At 42.7% G+C, this 21,068-nt stretch overlaps 1 protein-coding gene across 1 annotated transcript in view; it reads left to right on the top strand.

Annotated features, from left to right (window-relative positions):
- LOC117506043 (glucose-6-phosphate exchanger SLC37A2-like) overlaps nucleotides 1-21,068 on the top strand; it is a gene marked incomplete at its 5' end in the record, with an annotated part of 117,567 nt that overhangs the window by 32,678 nt on the left and 63,821 nt on the right. The window contains one exon of the mRNA XM_034165574.1: nucleotides 18,139-18,229. Within this exon, the coding sequence (XP_034021465.1) occupies nucleotides 18,139-18,229 (91 nt within the window). The remainder of the gene's footprint in view (nucleotides 1-18,138; nucleotides 18,230-21,068) is intronic.

Raw genomic sequence — 21,068 nt, 5'->3', positions numbered from 1 at the left:
TCGGCTGCAAACTGCCCCAGTGCACGCTGAAGGTCCTGATTTGACGAAGCCAACAGAACCACATCATCTGCAAACAGCAGAGACGAGATTCTGTGGTTCCCAAACCAGACCCCCTCTACACCCTGGCTGCGCCTAGAAATTCTGTCCATAAAAATAATGAGCAGAACCGGTGACAAAGGGCAGCCCTGGCAGAGGCCAACGTGCACTGGAAACAGGTTTGACTTACTACCGGCAATGTGAACCAAGCTCCTGCTGCGGTCGTACAGGGACCGGATAGCCCTTAGCAAAGGACCCTGAACCCCGTACTCCCAGAGCACTCCCCACAGGGTGCCCCGAGGGACACGATCGAACGCCTTCTCCAGATCCACAAAACACATGTGGACTGGTTGGGCGAACTCCCATGACCCCTCGAGCACCCGATGGAGCGTGTAGAGCTGGTCCAGTGTGCCGCTACCAGGACGAAAACCACACTGCTCCTCCTGAATCCGAGGTTCGACCATTGGTCGAATTCTCCTCTCCAGTACTCTGGAATAGACCTTACCAGGGAGGCTAAGGAGTGTGATCCCCCTATAGCTGGAACACACCCTCTGGTCCAAACAGAGGGACCACCACCCTGGTCTGCCAATCCAGAGGCACTGTCCCCGACCACCACGCGATGTTGCAGAGGTGTGTCAACCAAGACAGTCCCACAACATCCAGAGACTTAAGGTACTCAGGACAGATTTCATCCACCCCAGGAGCCTTGCCACCGAGGAGCTTTCTAACCACCTCGGTGACTTCGACCTGGGTAATGGATGAGTCTGCCTCTGAGTCCTCAGTCCCTGCTTCCTCTTCGGAAGACGTGACGATGGGATTGAGGAGATCCTCGAAAAACCAACTCACCAACCAACTCAAAAACCAACTCACACTGACCAATATCTGCTCTTTGGCTCCAACCACCCCTTTGAACACAAGCTCGGGGTAATCAGGACGCTTCAACACAGAGCCCTACAGGTGCCCACAACTGCAGAGGGAAGGGCTAAAGAACAACAACTTGTCCGGAAAGCCCACAGTATGTGGGTACCCACAATGGTCCCTGGACAAAGTGCAGAAGTCCCAGAGAACAAAGAGATCAAATAGACAGGAGACGGAGACAAGAAGAAGAGTGTCTCTCCCTTATTTAGCAGGAGTAGGGGAAAAACTACAGAGGATCTTCAGACAGCACAAAATCCGTTTACTTTAAACCGGTTAACACCTTGAGACAGAAATTAGTTCACCCTAAGGACAGGTAATGTTTGCATGCAAACATTCAATGAACATTATACAAATGCTCACAAATGTTCACAAACATCATATGAACAGTTGAACCAGAACATTAAATGCACATTTGTAGAATGTTTGAATGCTAACATTACCTGTCCTCATTCTTTGTTCATATGATGTTTGTGCAATGTTCCTGCTCAATATATCTACAATTTTTGTGATTTTTCCTATTGAGAAATAAAAATGATGTAAAACAAACTTTATAAATGTTTTAAAATTCAACAGGTTTTATTCAAATAGTAACTTGCAATGTATTTATGGAATTCACATATAAAATCAATAATGCAGAAACTTTTGAAATCACTTAGATTTATTGATGGAATTCATAGAATTAAACATCATGCTCAAAAATAAAAGCACATAAAATGAAAAATTTTCAACTTTACAAAAGATTTCTTACATGGCATACCACCGACACTACTCCAAAAGATGTTCAGACAAAATAAGAATAAATCTTCGAGAAATAATAATGAAACCTAAAAAAAAATCATCTATTGATCTACAACCAACTACACATTTTAGGAGCAAAAATAAATTTAGCTTACATCTACATACAGTTAATAATACTTTATGATATTTAAGAGCAAAACTGGACAGTTTCAAAACAAACATTACTCTCAAATTCCTATGAAAAAATAATATATAGAGTTTTTAATCACAGATTTGAAGACTCAGTATGACAGTCAGATACGACAATGCAACTTGCTGAACACACATTTTTAAGAGCAAAACTGAACAGTTTAACACAAACACATTACAATCAATAAATTTCAAGAGGAAAGTCACATGACAAAACACTGTGTTTGTTATGTGTCGACGCGGGTTGAGGAGCGGACCTGCGTCAGACAGAACCCAGCGCTACAAATAACCAGAAAAGCGGTTCCAAAAACAATATATTTATTACACCCGCTGTGCATAAAAAGTGTAAAAACAAAAATAGCGTGCTTCTGGTGGAGTGACTGTTGGCACGCTCTCCAGCGCCCACAAGGATCAAAGCCCGGCGCTCCTGGACCCACTACCACCGCCAAACACCCCCCAGGTGGACACGACAAACTGACTCTCTGTGAAGCAAAGAAGAGGTGAGGTAAGTCAGCAGTTACAATATCTTTCAAAAGACACATGCTATCAGCAACACATTCAGGTCTGTATCTTTTTTAACTTTATGCAAATGAGCAGCTTCTCACAACAGGTGGAGGATCACTTATCCGCACGCCACAGCAGTGAGAAGCAAACTGCACAATTCTCATCACAATTCAAGTATACTGTGTAACAAAACACCAAGTTACTATCAACAATTAGTCAAACACTTAATTACCTTTGATGTGTGCTGACAGCATGTGTTCCTCACCCTTCCTTGCTTCACGGGCTCGATGTGTCAAACACAGGTGCGGTCCTCAGCGTCTCACAAACGAACATCACAAGGTTGAGTTCCCGGCAGTTCTGCTTGAATCACACATGACTTAAATGCAGAACGCCATCCAATTATCTGCTTAAGCTGAAAGTCTTTAAGGTTGCATGTGAGCACCAGTCACAGGTGCTGCACATGATGTTGATGAGGGTGAAGGATTCTTCAGCCAGCACCTTCTCCACAGACAAATCACTTTCCATGCCACCGGAAGAGCAAAGAGAAGAAAAGAACACCAAAACATCCAGCCACACCCCCCAACACACAACAATGTTTTTATCACATAGAAGTATGACAGTCAGATACGACAATTGAACACAATTTTTAAAGCAAAATTGAACAGTTTTAACACAAACACATTACAATAAAATTTCCTGAGAAAATATACAAAAATAATAAAAAAATATTCATTTAAATTAATGTTTGATCACCAATTCAATTCAATTCAATTCAATTTTATTTATATAGCGCCAAATCACAACAAACAGTTGCCCCAAGGCGCTTTATATTGTAAGGCAAGGCCATACAATAATTATGTAAAACCCCAACGGTCAAAACGACCCCCTGTGAGCAAGCACTTGGCTACAGTGGGAAGGAAAAACTCCCTTTTAACAGGAAGAAACCTCCAGCAGAACCAGGCTCAGGGAGGGGCAGTCTTCTGCTGGGACTGGTTGGGGCTGAGGGAGAGAACCAGGAAAAAGACATGCTGTGGAAGAGAGCAGAGATCAATCACTAATGATTAAATGCAGAGTGGTGCATACAGAGCAAAAGGAGAAAGAAACAGTGCATCATGGGAACCCCCCAGCAGTCTACGTCTATAGCAGCATAACTAAGGGATGGTTCAGGGTCACCTGATCCAGCCCTAACTATAAGCTTTAGCAAAAAGGAAAGTTTTAAGCCTAATCTTAAAAGTAGAGAGGGTGTCTGTCTCCCTGATCTGAATTGGGAGCTGGTTCCACAGGAGAGGAGCCTGAAAGCTGAAGGCTCTGCCTCCCATTCTACTCTTACAAACCCTAGGAACTACAAGTAAGCCTGCAGTCTGAGAGCGAAGCGCTCTATTGGGGTGATATGGTACTATGAGGTCCCTAAGATAAGATGGGACCTGATTATTCAAAACCTTATAAGTAAGAAGAAGAATTTTAAATTATATTCTAGAATTAACAGGAAGCCAATGAAGAGAGGCCAATATGGGTGAGATATGCTCTCTCCTTCTAGTCCCCGTCAGTACTCTAGCTGCAGCATTTTGAATTAACTGAAGGCTTTTCAGGGAACTTTTAGGACAACCTGATAATAATGAATTACAATAGTCCAGCCTAGAGGAAATAAATGCATGAATTAGTTTTTCAGCATCACTCTGAGACAAGACCTTTCTAATTTTAGAGATATTGTGTAAATACAAAAAAGCAGTCCTACATATTTGTTTAATATGCGCTTTGAATGACATATCCTGATCAAAAATGACTCCAAGATTTCTCACAGTATTACTAGAGGTCAGGGTAATGCCATCCAGAGTAAGGATCTGGTTAGACACCATGTTTCTAAGATTTGTGGGGCCAAGTACAATAACTTCAGTTTTATCTGAGTTTAAAAGCAGGAAATTAGAGGTCATCCATGTCCTTATGTCTGTAAGACAATCCTGCAGTTTAGCTAATTGGTGTGTGTCCTCTGGCTTCATGGATAGATAAAGCTGGGTATCATCTGCGTAACAATGAAAATTTAAGCAATACCGTCTAATAATACTGCCTAAGGGAAGCATGTATAAAGTGAATAAAATTGGTCCTAGCACAGAACCTTGTGGAACTCCATAATTAACTTCAGTCTGTGAAGAAGATTCCCCATTTACATGAACAAATTGTAATCTATTAGATAAATATGATTCAAACCACCGCAGTGCAGTGCCTTTAATACCTATGGCATGCTCTAATCTCTGTAATAAAATTTTATGGTCAACAGTATCAAAAGCAGCACTGAGGTCTAACAGAACAAGCACAGAGATGAGTCCACTGTCTGAGGCCATAAGAAGATCATTTGTAACCTTCACTAATGCTGTTTCTGTACTATGATGAATTCTAAAACCTGACTGAAACTCTTCAAATAGACCATTCCTCTGCAGATGATCAGTTAGCTGTTTTACAACTACCCTTTCAAGAATTTTTGAGAGAAAAGGAAGGTTGGAGATTGGCCTATAATTAGCTAAGATAGCTGGGTCAAGTGATGGCTTTTTAAGTAATGGTTTAATTATTGCCACCTTAAAAGTCTGTGGTACATAGCCAACTAATAAAGATAGATTGATCATCTTTAAGATCGAAGCATTAAATAATGGTAGGGCTTCCTTGAGCAGCCTGGTAGGAATGGGGTCCAATAGACATTTTGATGGTTTGGATGAAGTAACTGATGAAAATAACTCAGATAGAACAATCTGAGAGAAAGAGTCTAACCAAATACCGGCATCATTGAAAGCAGCCAAAGATAACGATACGTCTTTGGGATGGTTATGAGTAATTTTTTCTCTAATAGTTAAAATTTTGTTAGCAAAGAAAGTCATGAAGTCATTACTAGTTAAAGTTAATGGAATACTCAGCTCAGTAGAGCTCTGACTCTTTGTCAGCCTGGCTACAGTGCTGAAAAGAAACCTGGGGTTGTTCTTATTTTCTTCAATTAGTGATGAGTAGAAAGATGTCCTAGCTTTACGGAGGGCTTTTTTATAGAGCAACAGACTCTTTTTCCAGGCTAAGTGAAGATCTTCTAAATTAGTGAGACGCCATTTCCTCTCCAACTTATGGGTTATCTGCTTTAAGCTACGAGTTTGTGAGTTATACCACGGAGTCAGGCACTTCTGATTTAAAGCTCTCTTTTTCAGAGGAGCTATAGCATCCAAAGTTGTCTTCAATGAGGATGTAAAACTATTGACGAGATACTCTATCTCACTTACAGAGTTTAGGTAGCTACTCTGCACTGTGTTGGTATATGGCATTAGAGAACATAAAGAAGGAATCATATCCTTAAACCTAGTTACAGTGCTTTCTGAAAGACTTCTAGTGTAATGAAACTTATTCCCCACTGCTGGGTAGTCCATCAGAGTAAATGTAAATGTTATTAAGAAATGATCAGACAGAAGGGAGTTTTCAGGGAATACTGTTAAGTCTTCTATTTCCATACCATAAGTCAGAACAAGATCTAAGATATGATTAAAGTGGTGGGTGGACTCATTTACTTTTTGAGCAAAGCCAATAGAGTCTAATAATAGATTAAATGCAGTGTTGAGGCTGTCATTCTCAGCATCTGTGTGGATGTTAAAATCGCCCACTATAATTATCTGAGCTAAGCACTAAGTCAGACAAAAGGTCTGAAAATTCACAGAGAAACTCACAGTAACGACCAGGTGGACGATAGATAATAACAAATAAAACTGGTTTTTGGGACTTCCAATTTGGATGGACAAGACTAAGAGTCAAGCTTTCAAATGAATTAAAGCTCTGTCTGGGTTTTTGATTAATTAATAAGCTGGAGTGGAAGATTGCTGCTAATCCTCCTCCTCGGCCCGTGCTACGAGCATTCTGACAGTTAGTGTGACTCGGGGGTGTTGACTCATTTAAACTAACATATTCATCCTGCTGTAACCAGGTTTCTGTAAGGCAGAATAAATCAATATGTTGATCAATTATTATATCATTTACTAACAGGGACTTAGAAGAGAGAGACCTAATGTTTAATAGACCACATTTAACTGTTTTAGTCTGTGGTGCAGTTGAAGGTGCTATACAATAAATCAGAGTTCATCTCATACAAAATGGGAGCAAAACCAAAAGTGTTGCGTTTATATTTTTGTTGAGTGTGTGTGTATGCATATATATATATATATATATGCCCTTTATTGTGTTATCTGTGTATCTCTAATATATTTGCCTCTGTATGTTTATATTGGTGTTGTAGGATAAACTCAATGACATTTTAATGGCATCCAAAGGAGATCATGCGTGTGCACATGCCTGAGCTTCTGAAAAATGTGGAAGTTACCATCGACTGCAGGATGTGTGCACACTGATGTCTACGAGATGTCTTGTTTTCCGTTTTTGAAGTGTTTTTCAGTAGCTTTTACATACTATATGATAGACATGTTAGATTTACACGGAAATTAATCTGTTTTGGAGCAGATTCTGCCATGTTGCATTAGCAGGCGGAGAGAGACCAGACGTCACGGTGCCTCTCTACTGTGACTGGGTGTCACCCCCCCCCCCCCCCCCAAAAAAAGACAGATTTGCAAGATTGTTAGTTTCTCAAACCTGTAATCTGGGTCAGGAAGAAGTTCAGGATGGTCCCGTCTATAATTCTTCTGCTTGGATAGGACATCTTCGGATTATGGCACAATTGTAGAAATGATGATTGATGTGATATTTATTGCAGCCTCCATGACAACTCTGTAAATTTGTGGCACGTCCCTGGCAAGGCTGCCGTTGACGGTTCCTGACTTGCCCTGACTGCTGAAGCACTGCCAAAGATAAACGGGAGCCGTAGTGTACAAGCAGCCCCTGACAATGCTCGTTACCGTATTCTTCCCTTGTTCCATTCCAGGGGTGTATGCAGTTAAGGTATTGATTAGGGCATTCCTCTGGTGCCTGGTTCACTTGTCCTCACCATCAAGCCTGTCATTAGCACTCTTGAGCTGCAAGTTGAACATTTCCATTGTTAGTCATAAGCAATTATATATACTTTCCTGTTCAGATACTGTATAATTTGAGCGGCATGGTCATAACTGGTATTCAACTCAACTCCTTATTGGACAGGCCCTATATTTTTAACAAGCTGTTTATTTGCTTGCAGAATTTTTCTCAGGTTAGTTATCAGCGAGGTATACCACACAGGTGAAAGCAGATCAGACAAAAATGATTAATCCTCTGTACCCAACGCTATTTGTGTAAAGGGCCTTTCACACCGCATGCTTGGAAGTGTCAGAGGCATCACAAATCGTTTCAATGAAACACGTAGCTTTTTACAGGCGTTAGAAGTGTCGCGTCAAAAGCTGAGCTAAACAGATGCTTCTACCAGGAGTGTGCGCATTCCTGCTTGTCAACAGAATGACGTTCAAAGTTCAACCCAATCCAACTTTTGGCGCTCTGAACTGTGACAAAGCTTCGCACTGTCCAATAGAAACAACGTGTCGGGTCCAAACATGGAAGACTCCTGGCAGAAACCACTGATCTCTACAAAACAGAAACGTGTCACAGGACTGCTCATTTATACAGAGCAGTTTTCTGAAGAAAAATCCTTGCAAATGTTTTTTTAAAACCCCAAAATTAATTTGATTGTGAAATCAAATTGCTGTATTAAAGCTTTTTCTTGTTTCATCGATACATATACAACATGGCGATCGCTCAGCTTTCCTCTGGAAAAAAAAAAAATCAGAGTGAAAATCTCCGCCCCCCTGCTGCATGCGTCGCGTCAGGTCGTAGGGAGGCGTTGACACAACATGACTGACGACACATTGGGAGTTGTTGCCTGACGCGTATAAAGCATGCAGTGTGATAGGCCCTTTAGTTACTAGTTTCCATAAATACAGCATGTTTATAATACAGTGTGTAAAAAAAAAAAAAAAAAGGTAAAACTTTATTAAAGTGAAGAGGATCTAACAAACAGAAAACACATTAACTCACTTCTTTGAGTGACTTTACTGGAAGGCCCATTACTTCCAGGCACTGCTTGTAATTGGTTCAAGCCCACACTTCTGGTTTAGAGCTGGCCATTCTTCAGATGATCATCTCAGCAGCGTCCACATTGTTCTCTCTCCTGGTATGTCTGGGAACCGACACTTTCAGGGACGGTCAAAGGATGCAGTGCATCAACTTTGTCATTCAGCTGTTTGATACTGTGAATGATGTCATTCTGCTTCTCCTGGAACACAAAATGTATATAGATCCACATGTTACAACCTTAACACAGAAGTTCTCACTTTACATTAAATCCTATGCTTCACAAATGATTAAGCCAATGCTGTTGACCTTTCATCATAAGCACAGACAAATCTGTGAATGAACTGAGTGATGAAAGTGACCTATGAGGAAAAAAAAAAAAAAACTTGAAAGATCTTGACAAGGCCCTGGTGGGGTCTGGTGGTTGTCCCCCAGAAAAATGTGAAATCTCAAATGCATTCTGGTGCTTACTCAGGTCTATTCCAAAAGAATCTCAAAAAATTATTTTTTTTTGTTGGCACAGGTCAGTTTTTCCACCCCAGATAAGGTGGTAAACCTCAGTAGTACAGCATAGAAGTACTTCTGTTTCAAGTGTATGGTACCACAGACAGTATGCACACACTATGCAAATGAAACATTATGCAAGGGACATAGAATTTTTTATATAAGAAATTCAGAAACTTTATATCAGCAATAAATAAATATGTTTATTGAGTAACATGGCCTGTAAATTATTTCTTTAAGGAAGGAAAGTTAGCATATACAACTTCATTACTGACAGATTTTACTCTATTTTCAAATTATATCCCAAATAGAATAGAGTATTTCTTGCCAGAAATGTTTGAATATTTTGCTTGCTGAACATTAATTTTAGAATCTACTGGCACAAGACACTATACAATCTTATTTAACCATTACAGTACAAACCTCGGGATAATTGGGCTGATGTGAATCAACTGCAGGCAAACACTCAACCCACTGATCAGATGGAGGATTCACTGATTCAACAACTCTTATGGCAGCCGGCGTGGTTGCTGTTGGGCGGAAAAACAAGCAATAATCCAAAAATATTATCACAAGCTTATCTTCATAAAGTCTCTTTCTGGGCACTGACATGACTTAAATTTCAATTGTGTCAACACCTAATAAAAGAGAGTATATATTTTAGTCAAGTTTTAGTCAAAATATTAATTAGGCCTGTGCCTCTCTGTGGCTAACGTTAGCTCCATGCTAGTCAAAAATGTGTTGGTTTGGTTCCCATTAATCTATGGCTGGCATAATCAAGCTTCAAGGAAGTTTTGTTATTTCTGGCTAAAACGAATTTGTGCTCATCAGATTCCGTTACCTTCTTTTGATAGTCACAGCGTCGATATCACGGTACAAAGGCCGCGCCATTTGAAGCTAGCTGCTAACTCGTGGGTAGCTATGTGGTGGTTCTTTGTGAGGAATCCCAGTCGACGAGCGTCCAGCGTTAGTCTCCTCTTCTGCTCTCAGTGGTCTCTTAATCACAGTATAGACACTGAACAGGCGAATTAACTTGTGGAACACAAACTTCTATTTGCTAAAACAGAACGGAGTTGAGTGCTGTAACTCAGCTAAGTCTTCTTCTTCTGCTCTGTTAAACAGCGGGTTTTAACCCAACTCAACCCAAGATAGGCTTTTTTTTAATTTGGCAAAATGTATGTAACTCAGGTCTGTGGGACGTCTGGATAATAAGATGCCATTGCAATCTGTTTCCATAAAAAACATATTTTGGTAGCTGACAATCACAGTCTGTAGTGATGTAAATTATTTTGCAAAAATTAATATTCCAATTAACAGAGTGCATGTTTATGCAAGTTGCCCCAAGACATGTTTCGGAGTTAGCTCTGTCAGTTTATTACAGTAATCTGGAAATTATACAGTATATTCAGTAGGCCTGAATAAATCATAAATCGACAAATTCTTGGTTATGGTAGAGTGCTTAAATTATTTCCTATTGTTTATTCTACCTATGTTTGCACACATCATTTAAATGGAGTCCAACATTAACTTTCTGTAGGCAGTAAATGATATTTAATGTTTTCCTATTATGTGAAATTTTACATACATACATACATACATATATATATACGAGGGCTGTCAATAAAGTAAGGGTCCTTTTTATTTTTTTCAAAAACTATATGGATTTCATTCATATGTTTTTACGTCAGACATGCTTGAACCCTCGTGCACATGCGTGAGTTTTTCCACGCCTGTCGGTGACGTCATTCGCCTGTGAGCACTCCTTGTGGGAGGAGTCGTCCAGCCCCTCGTCGGAATTCCTTTGTCTGAGAAGTTGCTGAGAGACTGGCGCGTTGTTTGATCAAAATTTTTTCTAAACCTGTGAGACACATCGAAGTGGACACGGTTCGAAAAATTAAGCTGGTTTTCAGTGAAAATTTTAACAGCTGATGAGAGATTTTGAGGTGATTCTGTCGCTTTAAGGACTTCCCACGGTGCGAGACGTCGCTCAGCGCTCTCAGGCGGCGTCATCAGCCTGTTTCAAGCTGAAAACCTCCACATTTCAGGCTCTATTAATCCAGGATGTCGTGAGAGAACAGAGAAGTTTCAGAAGAAGTCGGTTTCAGCATTTTATCCGGATATTCCACTGTTAAAGGAGATTTTTTTAATGAAAGACGTGCGGACGGATCCGCGCGTCGGGACGCAGCCGACGCGGCGCGGCGGCACAGGAAAAACACCTCCATGTTGATAACCATTTGTAAAATCCAGGCGGCTTTTGATGGCTTTCAGTGGAGTGAGTATATGAGAAATTGTTTAACAGGCAGGACATGTTCCAACTTGTCCTTAAGGCTTTCACCAGAGGTGTTTTTCCTGTGGCGGAGCGTCGCGGCGGCTGCATCCCGACGAGCGGACCCGTCCGCACGTCTTTCATTAAAAAAATCTCCTTTAACAGTGGAATATCCGGATAAAATGCTGAAACCGACTTCTTCTGAAACTTCTCTGTTCTCTCACGACGTCCTGGATCAATAGAGCCTGAAATGTGGAGGTTTTCAGCTTGAACAGGCTGACGACGGCGGCTGAGAGCGCTGAGCGACGTCTCGCACTGTGGGAAGTCCTTAAAGCGACAGAATCACCTCAAAATCTCTCATCAGCCGTTAAAATTTTCACTGAAAACCAGCTTAATTTTTCGAACCATGTCCACTTCGATGTGTCTCACAGGTTTAGAAAAAATTTTGATCAAACAAAGCGCCAGTCTCTCAGCAACTTCTCAGACAAAGGAATTCCGACGAGGGGCTGGACGACTCCTCCCACGGAGTGCTCACAGGCGAATGACGTCACCGACAGGCGTGGAAAAACTCACGCATGCGCACGAGGGTTCAAGCATGTCTGACGTAAAAACATATGAATGAAATCCATATAGTTTTTGAAAAAAATAAAAAGGACCGTTACTTTATTGACAGACCTCGTATATATATATATATATATATATATATATATATACACACTTTTATTTAGAGGCAAGTTTTACACATACAACATGAACATTATGTGAATGTTGAACATTAAGCATACATTCTATGAACACTTGATTGATTTTTGCAAATGTTTCCTTACATGTTTGTCTAATGTTTGCTTCCATGCAAACATGGAAACATTAGACAAACATCACAAACATTACATGAACGTTCACAAACTTGCTGAACAGTAAACAAACATTCTATGAACATTTGTTTGATGTTTGCAAATGTTCGCTTCCGGGTGGGTAGTTACAAACATAGCAATCAATCAATCAATCAATCAACTTTTTTCTTATATAGCGCCAAATCACAACAAACAGTTGCCCCAAGGCGCTCAATGTAGTGTATTCTATCAGATGTCATGAAAACTGTAACGAACACTACATAGGTGAGACTAAGCAACCTTTACACAAAAGGCTATACCAGCACCGCAGTGAGGGCGCCAGTGGACCTCAGTCTGCAGTTCATCTCCACCTTAAAGACACTAACCACACGTTTGAGGACAAGGAAGTTAAAATATTAGCCACAGAGAAGAAATGGTTTGAGAGAGGGGTCAAGGAGGCATTCTTTGTGAAACATTTGAAACCCAGCCTTAACCAGGGAGGGGGTCTGAGACACGCTTTATCCCGTTTACAATGGGGTACTCAGATCAAAGCAGTTTCAGTCTTTTGTTCATGGTAATGAGTCATTCACGTCATCAGCAGAGTCGTCAAGGGAGCCATCAGGAGAGGGACAGCTGCTCTGTCATTAGGAGGGTGCTAACTAGAGCACAATATGTGCTAATTAGAGCTATTGTTTAGTCACTAACCTATAGCAGTCTGCCTCTCAGTAGGAGGGGTCTGGTTAGGTTTAAAACTCCAGCTTTTGTGACTTCTTGATTATTCTTCTCTACAAGAGTCAAGACAGAAGTCAGACCACCAGAGCAAGAATTTTAGCTGAGGAAGCTTCTGCGATTTGAAGCGAAACGTCCTCGCGTCAAGCAACCCAGTCCAGTTGAAGATTCAAGCTTCTCTACTAGAGATCCTCAAAGTATTCCTGCCACCGCCTGACAACATCCCCAGTCAGGGTCAACAGCTCCCCACCCGCACCGTAGACAGTGCTGGTGGAGAGCTGCTTCCGCCTCCTGAGGCGTCGGACGGTTTGTCAGAATTTCTTCGAGGCCGACTGATAGTCCTACTCCATGGCCTCCCCGAACTCCTCCCAGACCCGAGTTTTTGCCTCTGCGACCGCACGGGCTGCGGCACGCTTGGCCTGCCGCTACCTGTCAGCTGCCTCCGGGGTCCCACCTACCAACAAAGACAAGTAGGACTCCTTCTTCAGCTTGACGGCAACCCTTACCTCCGGCATCCACCACTTCACCACCGGGTTCGGGGATTGCCGCCGCGACAGGAACCAGAGACCTTGTGACCACAGCTATGAGCGGCCGCATCGACAATGGAGGTGGAGAACATGATCCACTCGGACTCCATGTCTCCAACCTCCCCCGGGATCTGGGAGAAGCTCTCCCGGAGGTGGTAGTTGAAGACCTCGCTGACAGAGGGTTCCGCCAGTCGTTCCCAGCAGACCCTCACGATACGTTTGGGTCTGCAAGGTCTGACTGGCTTCCTCCCCTCCCAGCGGATTCAACTCACCACCAGATGGTGATCGGTCGACAGCTCTGCCCCTCTCTTCACTCGAGTGTCCGAGACACGTGGCTGAAGGTCAGATGATACAACAACACAGTCAATCATCTACCTCCGGCTCAGGGTGTCCTGGTGCCATGTGCACTTGTGGACACCCTTGTGCTTGAACATGGTGTTCGTGATGGACAAACTGTGACTAGCACAGACGTGCTAGTGCTTCCCAATCACCCCCCTCCAGGTCTCACTGTCGTCGCCCACGTGGGCGTTGAAATCCCCCAGGAGAACAATGGAGTCCCCAGTTGGAACGCTATGTAGTACCCCTACCAGGGACTCCAAGAAGGTCGGGTACTCTGCACTGTCGCTCGGCCCATAGGATGAGACAACAATGAGAGACCTGTCCCTGACCCGAAGGTGTAGGACACAGGACACACGCAACCCTCTCGTTCACAGGAGTGAACTCCAACACATGGCAACTGCGCTGGGGAGCAATAAGCAATGCGACCCCAGCTCTCTGCCTCTCCCCGTGGGCAACACCAGAAAAATGAAGCATCCAGCCCCTCTCCAGGAGTTGGGTACCAGAGCCCAAGCTGTGCGTGGAGGTGAGCCCGACTATCTCTAGTCGGTATCTCTCAACCTCTTGCACAAGCTCAGGCTCCTTCCCCCCCAGCGAGGTGACATTCTACATCCCAACAGCCAGGGGCTGTGAGCATGGACCGGGCCGCCGGGCCACCCGTCCTTGACCGCCACCCTATCCTCGCTGCACCCGACCCCCATGGCCCCCTCTGCAGGTGGTGAACCTACAGGAGGGCGGGCCCATGTCGCTCTTTCGGGCTGAGCCCGGCCGGGCCCATGGGCTAAGGCCCGACCACCAGGTGCTCGCGCGCAAGCCCCAACCCCAGGCCTGGCTCCAGGGTGGGGCCCCGGCTCCGCCATACCGGGCGACGTCTCGGTCCTTGATTTTGTACTGGTCATGGAGGTACCAGAACCTCCATGACCAGATTATTATTATATTATTATATATATTATATGTTTTAATCAATCAATCAATCAATCAATTTTTTTATATAGCGCCAAATCACAACAAACAGTTGCCCCAAGGCGCTTTATATTGTAAGGCAAGGCCATACAATAATTATGTAAAACCCCAACGGTCAAAACGACCCCCTGTGAGCAAGCACTTGGCTACAGTGGGAAGGAAAAACTCCCTTTTAACAGGAAGAAACCTCCAGCAGAACCAGGCTCAGGGAGGGGCAGTCTTCTGCTGGGACTGGTTGGGGCTGAGGGAGAGAACCAGGAAAAAGACATGCTGTGGAGGGGAGCAGAGATCGATCACTAATGATTAAATGCAGAGTGGTGCATACAGAGCAAAAAGAGAAAGAAACAGTGCATCATGGGAACCCCCAGCAGTCTACGTCTATAGCAGCATAACTAAGGGATGGTTCAGGGTCACCTGATCCAGCCCTAACTATAAGCTTTAGCAAAAGGAAAGTTTTAAGCCTAATCTTAAAAGTAGAGAGGGTGTCTGTCTCCCTGATCTGAATTGGGAGCTGGTTCCACAGGAGAGGAGCCTGAAAGCTGAAGGCTCTGCCTCCCATTCTACTCTTACAAACCCTAGGAACTACAAGTAAGCCTGCAGTCTGAGAGCGAAGCACTCTATTGGGGTGATATGGTACTACGAGGTCCCTAAGATAAGATGGGACCTGATTATTCAAAACCTTATAAGTAAGAAGAAGAATTTTAAATTCTATTCTAGAATTAACAGGAAGCCAATGAAGAGAGGCCAATATGGGTGAGATATGCTCTCTCCTTCTAGTCCCCGTCAGTACTCTAGCTGCAGCATTTTGAATTAACTGAAGGCTTTTTAGGGAACTTTTAGGACAACCTGATAATAATGAATTACAATAGTCCAGCCTAGAGGAAATAAATGCATTAATTAGTTTTTCAGCATCACTCTGAGACAAGACCTTTCTGATTTTAGAGATATTGCGTAAATGCAAAAAAGCAGTCCTACATATTTGTTTAATATGCGCTTTGAATGACATATCCTGATCAAAAATGACTCCAAGATTTCTCACAGTATTACTAGAGGTCAGGGTAATGCCATCCAGAGTAAGGATCTGGTTAGACACCATGTTTCTAAGATTTGTGGGGCCAAGTACAATAACTTCAGTTTTATCTGAGTTTAAAAGCAGGAAATTAGAGGTCATCCATGTCTTTATGTCTGTAAGACAATCCTGCAGTTTAGCTAATTGGTGTGTGTCCTCTGGCTTCATGGATAGATAAAGCTGGGTATCATCTGCGTAACAATGAAAATTTAAGCAATACCGTCTAATAATACTGCCTAAGGGAAGCATGTATAAAGTGAATAAAATTGGTCCTAGCACAGAACCTTGAGGAACTCCATAATTAACTTTAGTCTGTGAAGAAGATTCCCCATTTACATGAACAAATTGTAATCTATTAGACAAATATGATTCAAACCACCGCAGCGCAGTGCCCTTAATACCTATGGCATGCTCTAATCTCTGTAATAAAATTTTATGGTCAACAGTATCAAAAGCAGCACTGAGGTCTAACAGAACAAGCACAGAGATGAGTCCACTGTCTGAGGCCATAAGAAGATCATTTGTAACCTTCACTAATGCTGTTTCTGTACTATGATGAATTCTAAAACCTGACTGAAACTCTTCAAATAGACCATTCCTCTGCAGATGATCAGTTAGCTGTTTTACAACTACCCTTTCAAGAATTTTTGAGAGAAAAGGAAGGTTGGAGATTGGCCTATAATTAGCTAAGATAGCTGGGTCAAGTGATGGCTTTTTAATAATGGTTTAATTACTGCCACCTTAAAAGCCTGTGGTACATAGCCAACTAACAAAGATAGATTGATCATATTTAAGATCAAAGCATTAAATAATGGTAGGGCTTCCTTGAGCAGCCTGGTAGGAATGGGGTCTAATAAACATGTTGATGGTTTGGACGAAGTAACTAATGAAAATAACTCAGACAGAACAATCGGAGAGAAAGAGTCTAACCAAATACCAGCATCACTGAAAGCAGCCAAAGATAACGATACGTCTTTGGGATGGTTATGAGTAATTTTTTCTCTAATAGTTAAAATTTTGTTAGCAAAGAAAGTCATGAAGTCATTACTAGTTAAAGTTAATGGAATACTCAGCTCAATAGAGCTCTGACTCTTTGTCAGCCTGGCTACAGTGCTGAAAAGAAACCTGGGGTTGTTCTTATTTTCTTCAATTAGTGATGAGTAGAAAGATGTCCTAGCTTTACGGAGGGCTTTTTTATAGAGCAACAGACTCTTTACTGTATAATATATGTATTTTATGTATATTACTGACTCTGGCCTGTCAACTTCATGGAAAACTCATAATAAAGCAAAACTGAAAATACTGAAAGTCCTCTCCCATGATTTTCACGAGTATCACAATTCATGCAATTAATTGCAGCGCAAGATGGCATTTTGTGGCGCAAACAAAGCTAAATCAAATCAAACAAAGCTAAATCGGCGATTATTAATCTAAATTGTGCGTGTGCAAGGAGCATCTTTTTTATATCGGCGTTCGATGTTCTGGGGGACACAAGATGGCGTTTTCTGTACTTCCGCCAGCTTCACGCCTCAGCGGCCAATCAAGGTACAGTGATCGATTGGGCCCATTCCACGTAGTGTAGAGTTCAATGATTGTGACTGAGAATTTGGCACTTCCTGTTTGAGTGTGAGCTTGCCACTGAGTTCCCGCGAGATTCCATGGGATCTCCTCTGTCAAACCAGGAAGTGTTTGACATTTGAACATTTCCTGTTTTACTGTGGACTTTTGGCACTTCCTGTTTAGGACACCCCGTACCATGAGTGAGCTTTGCACCGCTGTGCGACGCTTCGCTTATAATATGAGCTAATATGCTAATGCTCTGCTGAAGCATTTACTCAAAATAAAGTCTAAAGGACCTAAATGACATGGTGAGATGCTGACGAGCTTCACTCGTTCATGTCCGCGACATATGTATATTATAATAATATTTTAAAAAGAACAAGAAAAAGGACATATGTATGTACACACAATCATAAAGCGTGCTGAAATGTATATGGAGACAAAATATAAGTACTTAGTGAAAGGATACTGAGGTGGAGCCGCTCCCGGCTAAGGAGAGCTTGGGGCTCGAGGCTGCAGCAACATGTAGGCCAGGTTAGCCTTTAACTACCTCGGCGGAGAGGTAAGTTAATGTAGACAGGCCTAGTTACCACTTAGGTAGGTAACTCTTCATAAGAAAATAAAAAAATTAAATGTTAAAAAAGACAAATCCTGACAAATCAGGAGTGACACTTTTGTGTGGCTGTGAATGAAGAACTCCCAGTGGTTTGAAAATGTTCATGTATCCATGCCCTGAAGCTGTGCACGTGATCACCTTTAAGTTAAAAGTTGTGCTCTTCAAATTCAGCACCAGTTTCAAAATGTTTAATCAAGATGTTCAAGTCTTGTTTGAATTGTGGTTTGAAAGGATGAGAAGCTGTCGGATTGAAGATCCATGTTGCTGCATACGTGAGGTTCCTGCAGACTTTTTTCCAACATTCAGAGCCTGATGAGGACGTGTTGATGTGTCTCACGTAGGGCGTGGTGGAGTTCTCCCTCTGTCTGCTCTTCGCCAAGCTGGTCAGCTACACCTTCCTCTACTGGCTCCCCCTTTACATCGCAAATGTTGGTCAGTATTTATGGGCTGCATTTCTTTTTATTTGGTTCCATATGCGGGATTGCTTTCAAAACACAGGGGCAACCCAGTGAGCAGTGGGGCAACCGAGCACAGGGTGGGGCATTTGAGTGAGCATGTGGGAAACTGAGGAATGAGCGAGTGAAAAGCTGCCGGGGAAAGCAGTCTGTTGTGAAAGAGGGAGGGGGTGTCTGTGGCCATCATCGCGGATGTGCAGCATCACGAAACACTGTCACAGTGCAGCTCTGTGCTGTGCTCCTTTGATATGAAACGCTTTTATTATGAAGGACAGGGTGAGGTGTTTCCATCAGCATACAGCAGCAGATGTCATTGTGCTCACGGCGTAATGTGCACTGGTGCCACTACATGGTGACACATACAGGGACCCCAGACGTAACTGTGAGGAGAGGTGGTGCACACAACAACTTCAGGCACAGCTTCATGGGCGACAGCAGGGTAAAGGCAGATGGACAAAGGTAGATAAAGACAGTTTAGTAACAACTGACAGGTAAAGACAGTTTAGTAACAACTGACAGGTAAAGACAGACAGGAAACGTCAGACAGATAAAGACAGGTTAGTAACAACAGACAGGTAAAGACAGGTTAGTAACGACAGACAGGTAACAACAGACAGGTTAGTAATGACAGACAGGTAAAGACAGACGGGTAATGACAGACAGGTAAAGACAGGTTAGTAACGACAGACAGGTAAAAACAGACGGGTAACGACAGGTTAGTAACGACAGACAGGTAAAGACAGACGGGTAATGACAGACAGGTAAAGACAGGTTAGTAACAACAGACAGGTAAAGACAGACGGGTAATGACAGACAGGTAAAGACAGGTTAGTAACGACAGACAGGTAAAGACAGACGGGTAATGACAGACAGGTAAAGACAGGTTAGTAACGACAGACAGGTAAAAACAGACGGGTAACGACAGGTTAGTAACGACAGACAGGTAAAGACAGACGGGTAATGACAGACAGGTAAAGACAGGTTAGTAACAACAGACAGGTAAAGACAGACGGGTAATGACAGACAGGTAAAGACAGGTTAGTAACGACAGACAGGTAAAGACAGACGGGTAATGACAGACAGGTAAAGACAGGTTAGTAACGACAGACAGGTAAAGACAGACGGGTAATGACAGACAGGTAAAGACAGGTTAGTAACGACAGACAGATAAAGACAGGTTAGTAACGACAGACAGGTAAAGACAGGTTAGTAACGACAGACAGGTAAAGGCAGGTTAGTAGCAACAGACAGCTAAAGACAGGTTAGTAACAACTGACAGGTAAAGACAGACGGGAAACATCAGACAGATAAAGACAGGTTAGTAACAACTGACAGGTAAAGACAGACAGGAAACATCAGACAGACAAAGACAGGTTAGTAACGACAGACAGGTAAAGACAGACGGGTAATGACAGACAGGTAAAGGCAGGTTAGTAACGACAGACAGGTAAAGACAGACGGGTAACGACAGACAGATAAAGACAGGTTAGTAACGACAGACAGGTAAAGGCAGGTTAGTAGCAACAGACAGATAAAGACAGGTTAGTAACAACTGACAGGTAAAGACAGACAGGAAACATCAGACAGACAAAGACAGGTTAGTAACGACAGACGGGTAATGACAGACAGGTAAAGACAGGTTAGTAACGACAGACAGGTAACGACAGACAGGTAAAGACAGGTTAGTAACGACAGACGGGTAATGACAGACAGGTAAAGACAGGTTGGTAATGACAGACAGGTAAAGACAGGTTAGTAACGACAGACAGGTAAAGACAGACAGGTAAAGACAGGTTAGCAACGACAGACAGGTAAAGACAGACGGGTAATGACAGACAGGTAAAGACAGGTTAGTAATGACAGACAGGTAATGACAGACAGGTAAAGACAGGTTAGTAATGACAGACAGGTAAAGACAGGTTAGTAACGACAGACAGGTAAAGACAGACGGGTAACGACAGACAGGTAAAGACAGGTTAGTAACAACTGACAGGTAAAGACAGGTTAGTAACGACAGACAGGTAAAGACAGACGGGTAATGACAGACAGGTAAAGACAGGTTAGTAATGGCAGACAGGTAAAGACAGGTTAGCAACGACAGACAGATAAAGACAGGTTAGTAATGACAGACCGGTAACGACAGACAGGTAAAGACAGGTTAGCAACGACAGACAGGTAAAGACAGGTTAGTAACGACAGACAGGTAAAGACAGGTTAGCAACATCAGACAGATAAAGACAGGTTAGTAATGACAGACAGGTAAAGACAGGTTAGTAACGACAGACGGGTAATGACAGACAGGTAAAGACAGGTTAGTAATGACAGACAGGTAAAGACAGGTTAGCAACATCAGACAGATAAAGACAGGTTAGTAATGACAGACAGGTAAAGACAGGTTAGCAACGACAGACAGGTAACAACAGACGGGTAAGTAGTAATGACAGACAGGTAAAGACAGGTTAGCAACAACAGACAGGTAACAACAGACGGGTAATGACAGGCAGGTAAAGACAGGTTAGTAATGACAGACAGGTAAAGACAGGTTAGTAACGACAGACAGGTAAAGACAGACAGGTAAAGACAGGTTAGTAATGACAGACAGGTAAAGACAGGTTAGTAACGACAGACAGGTAATGACAGACAGGTAAAGACAGGTTAGTATTGACAGTTAGGTAAAGACAGGTTAGTAACGACAGACGGGTAATGACAGACAGGTAAAGACAGGTTAGTAATGACAGACAGGTAAAGACAGGTTAGCAACGACAGACAGGTAACAACAGACGGGTAATGACAGGCAGGTAAAGACAGGTTAGTAA

This window comes from Thalassophryne amazonica, unplaced genomic scaffold (assembly GCF_902500255.1).
Source record: "Thalassophryne amazonica unplaced genomic scaffold, fThaAma1.1, whole genome shotgun sequence".
NCBI classification, from domain to species: domain Eukaryota; kingdom Metazoa; phylum Chordata; class Actinopteri; order Batrachoidiformes; family Batrachoididae; genus Thalassophryne; species Thalassophryne amazonica.
This window is presented reverse-complemented; position numbering and strand designations above follow the sequence as displayed.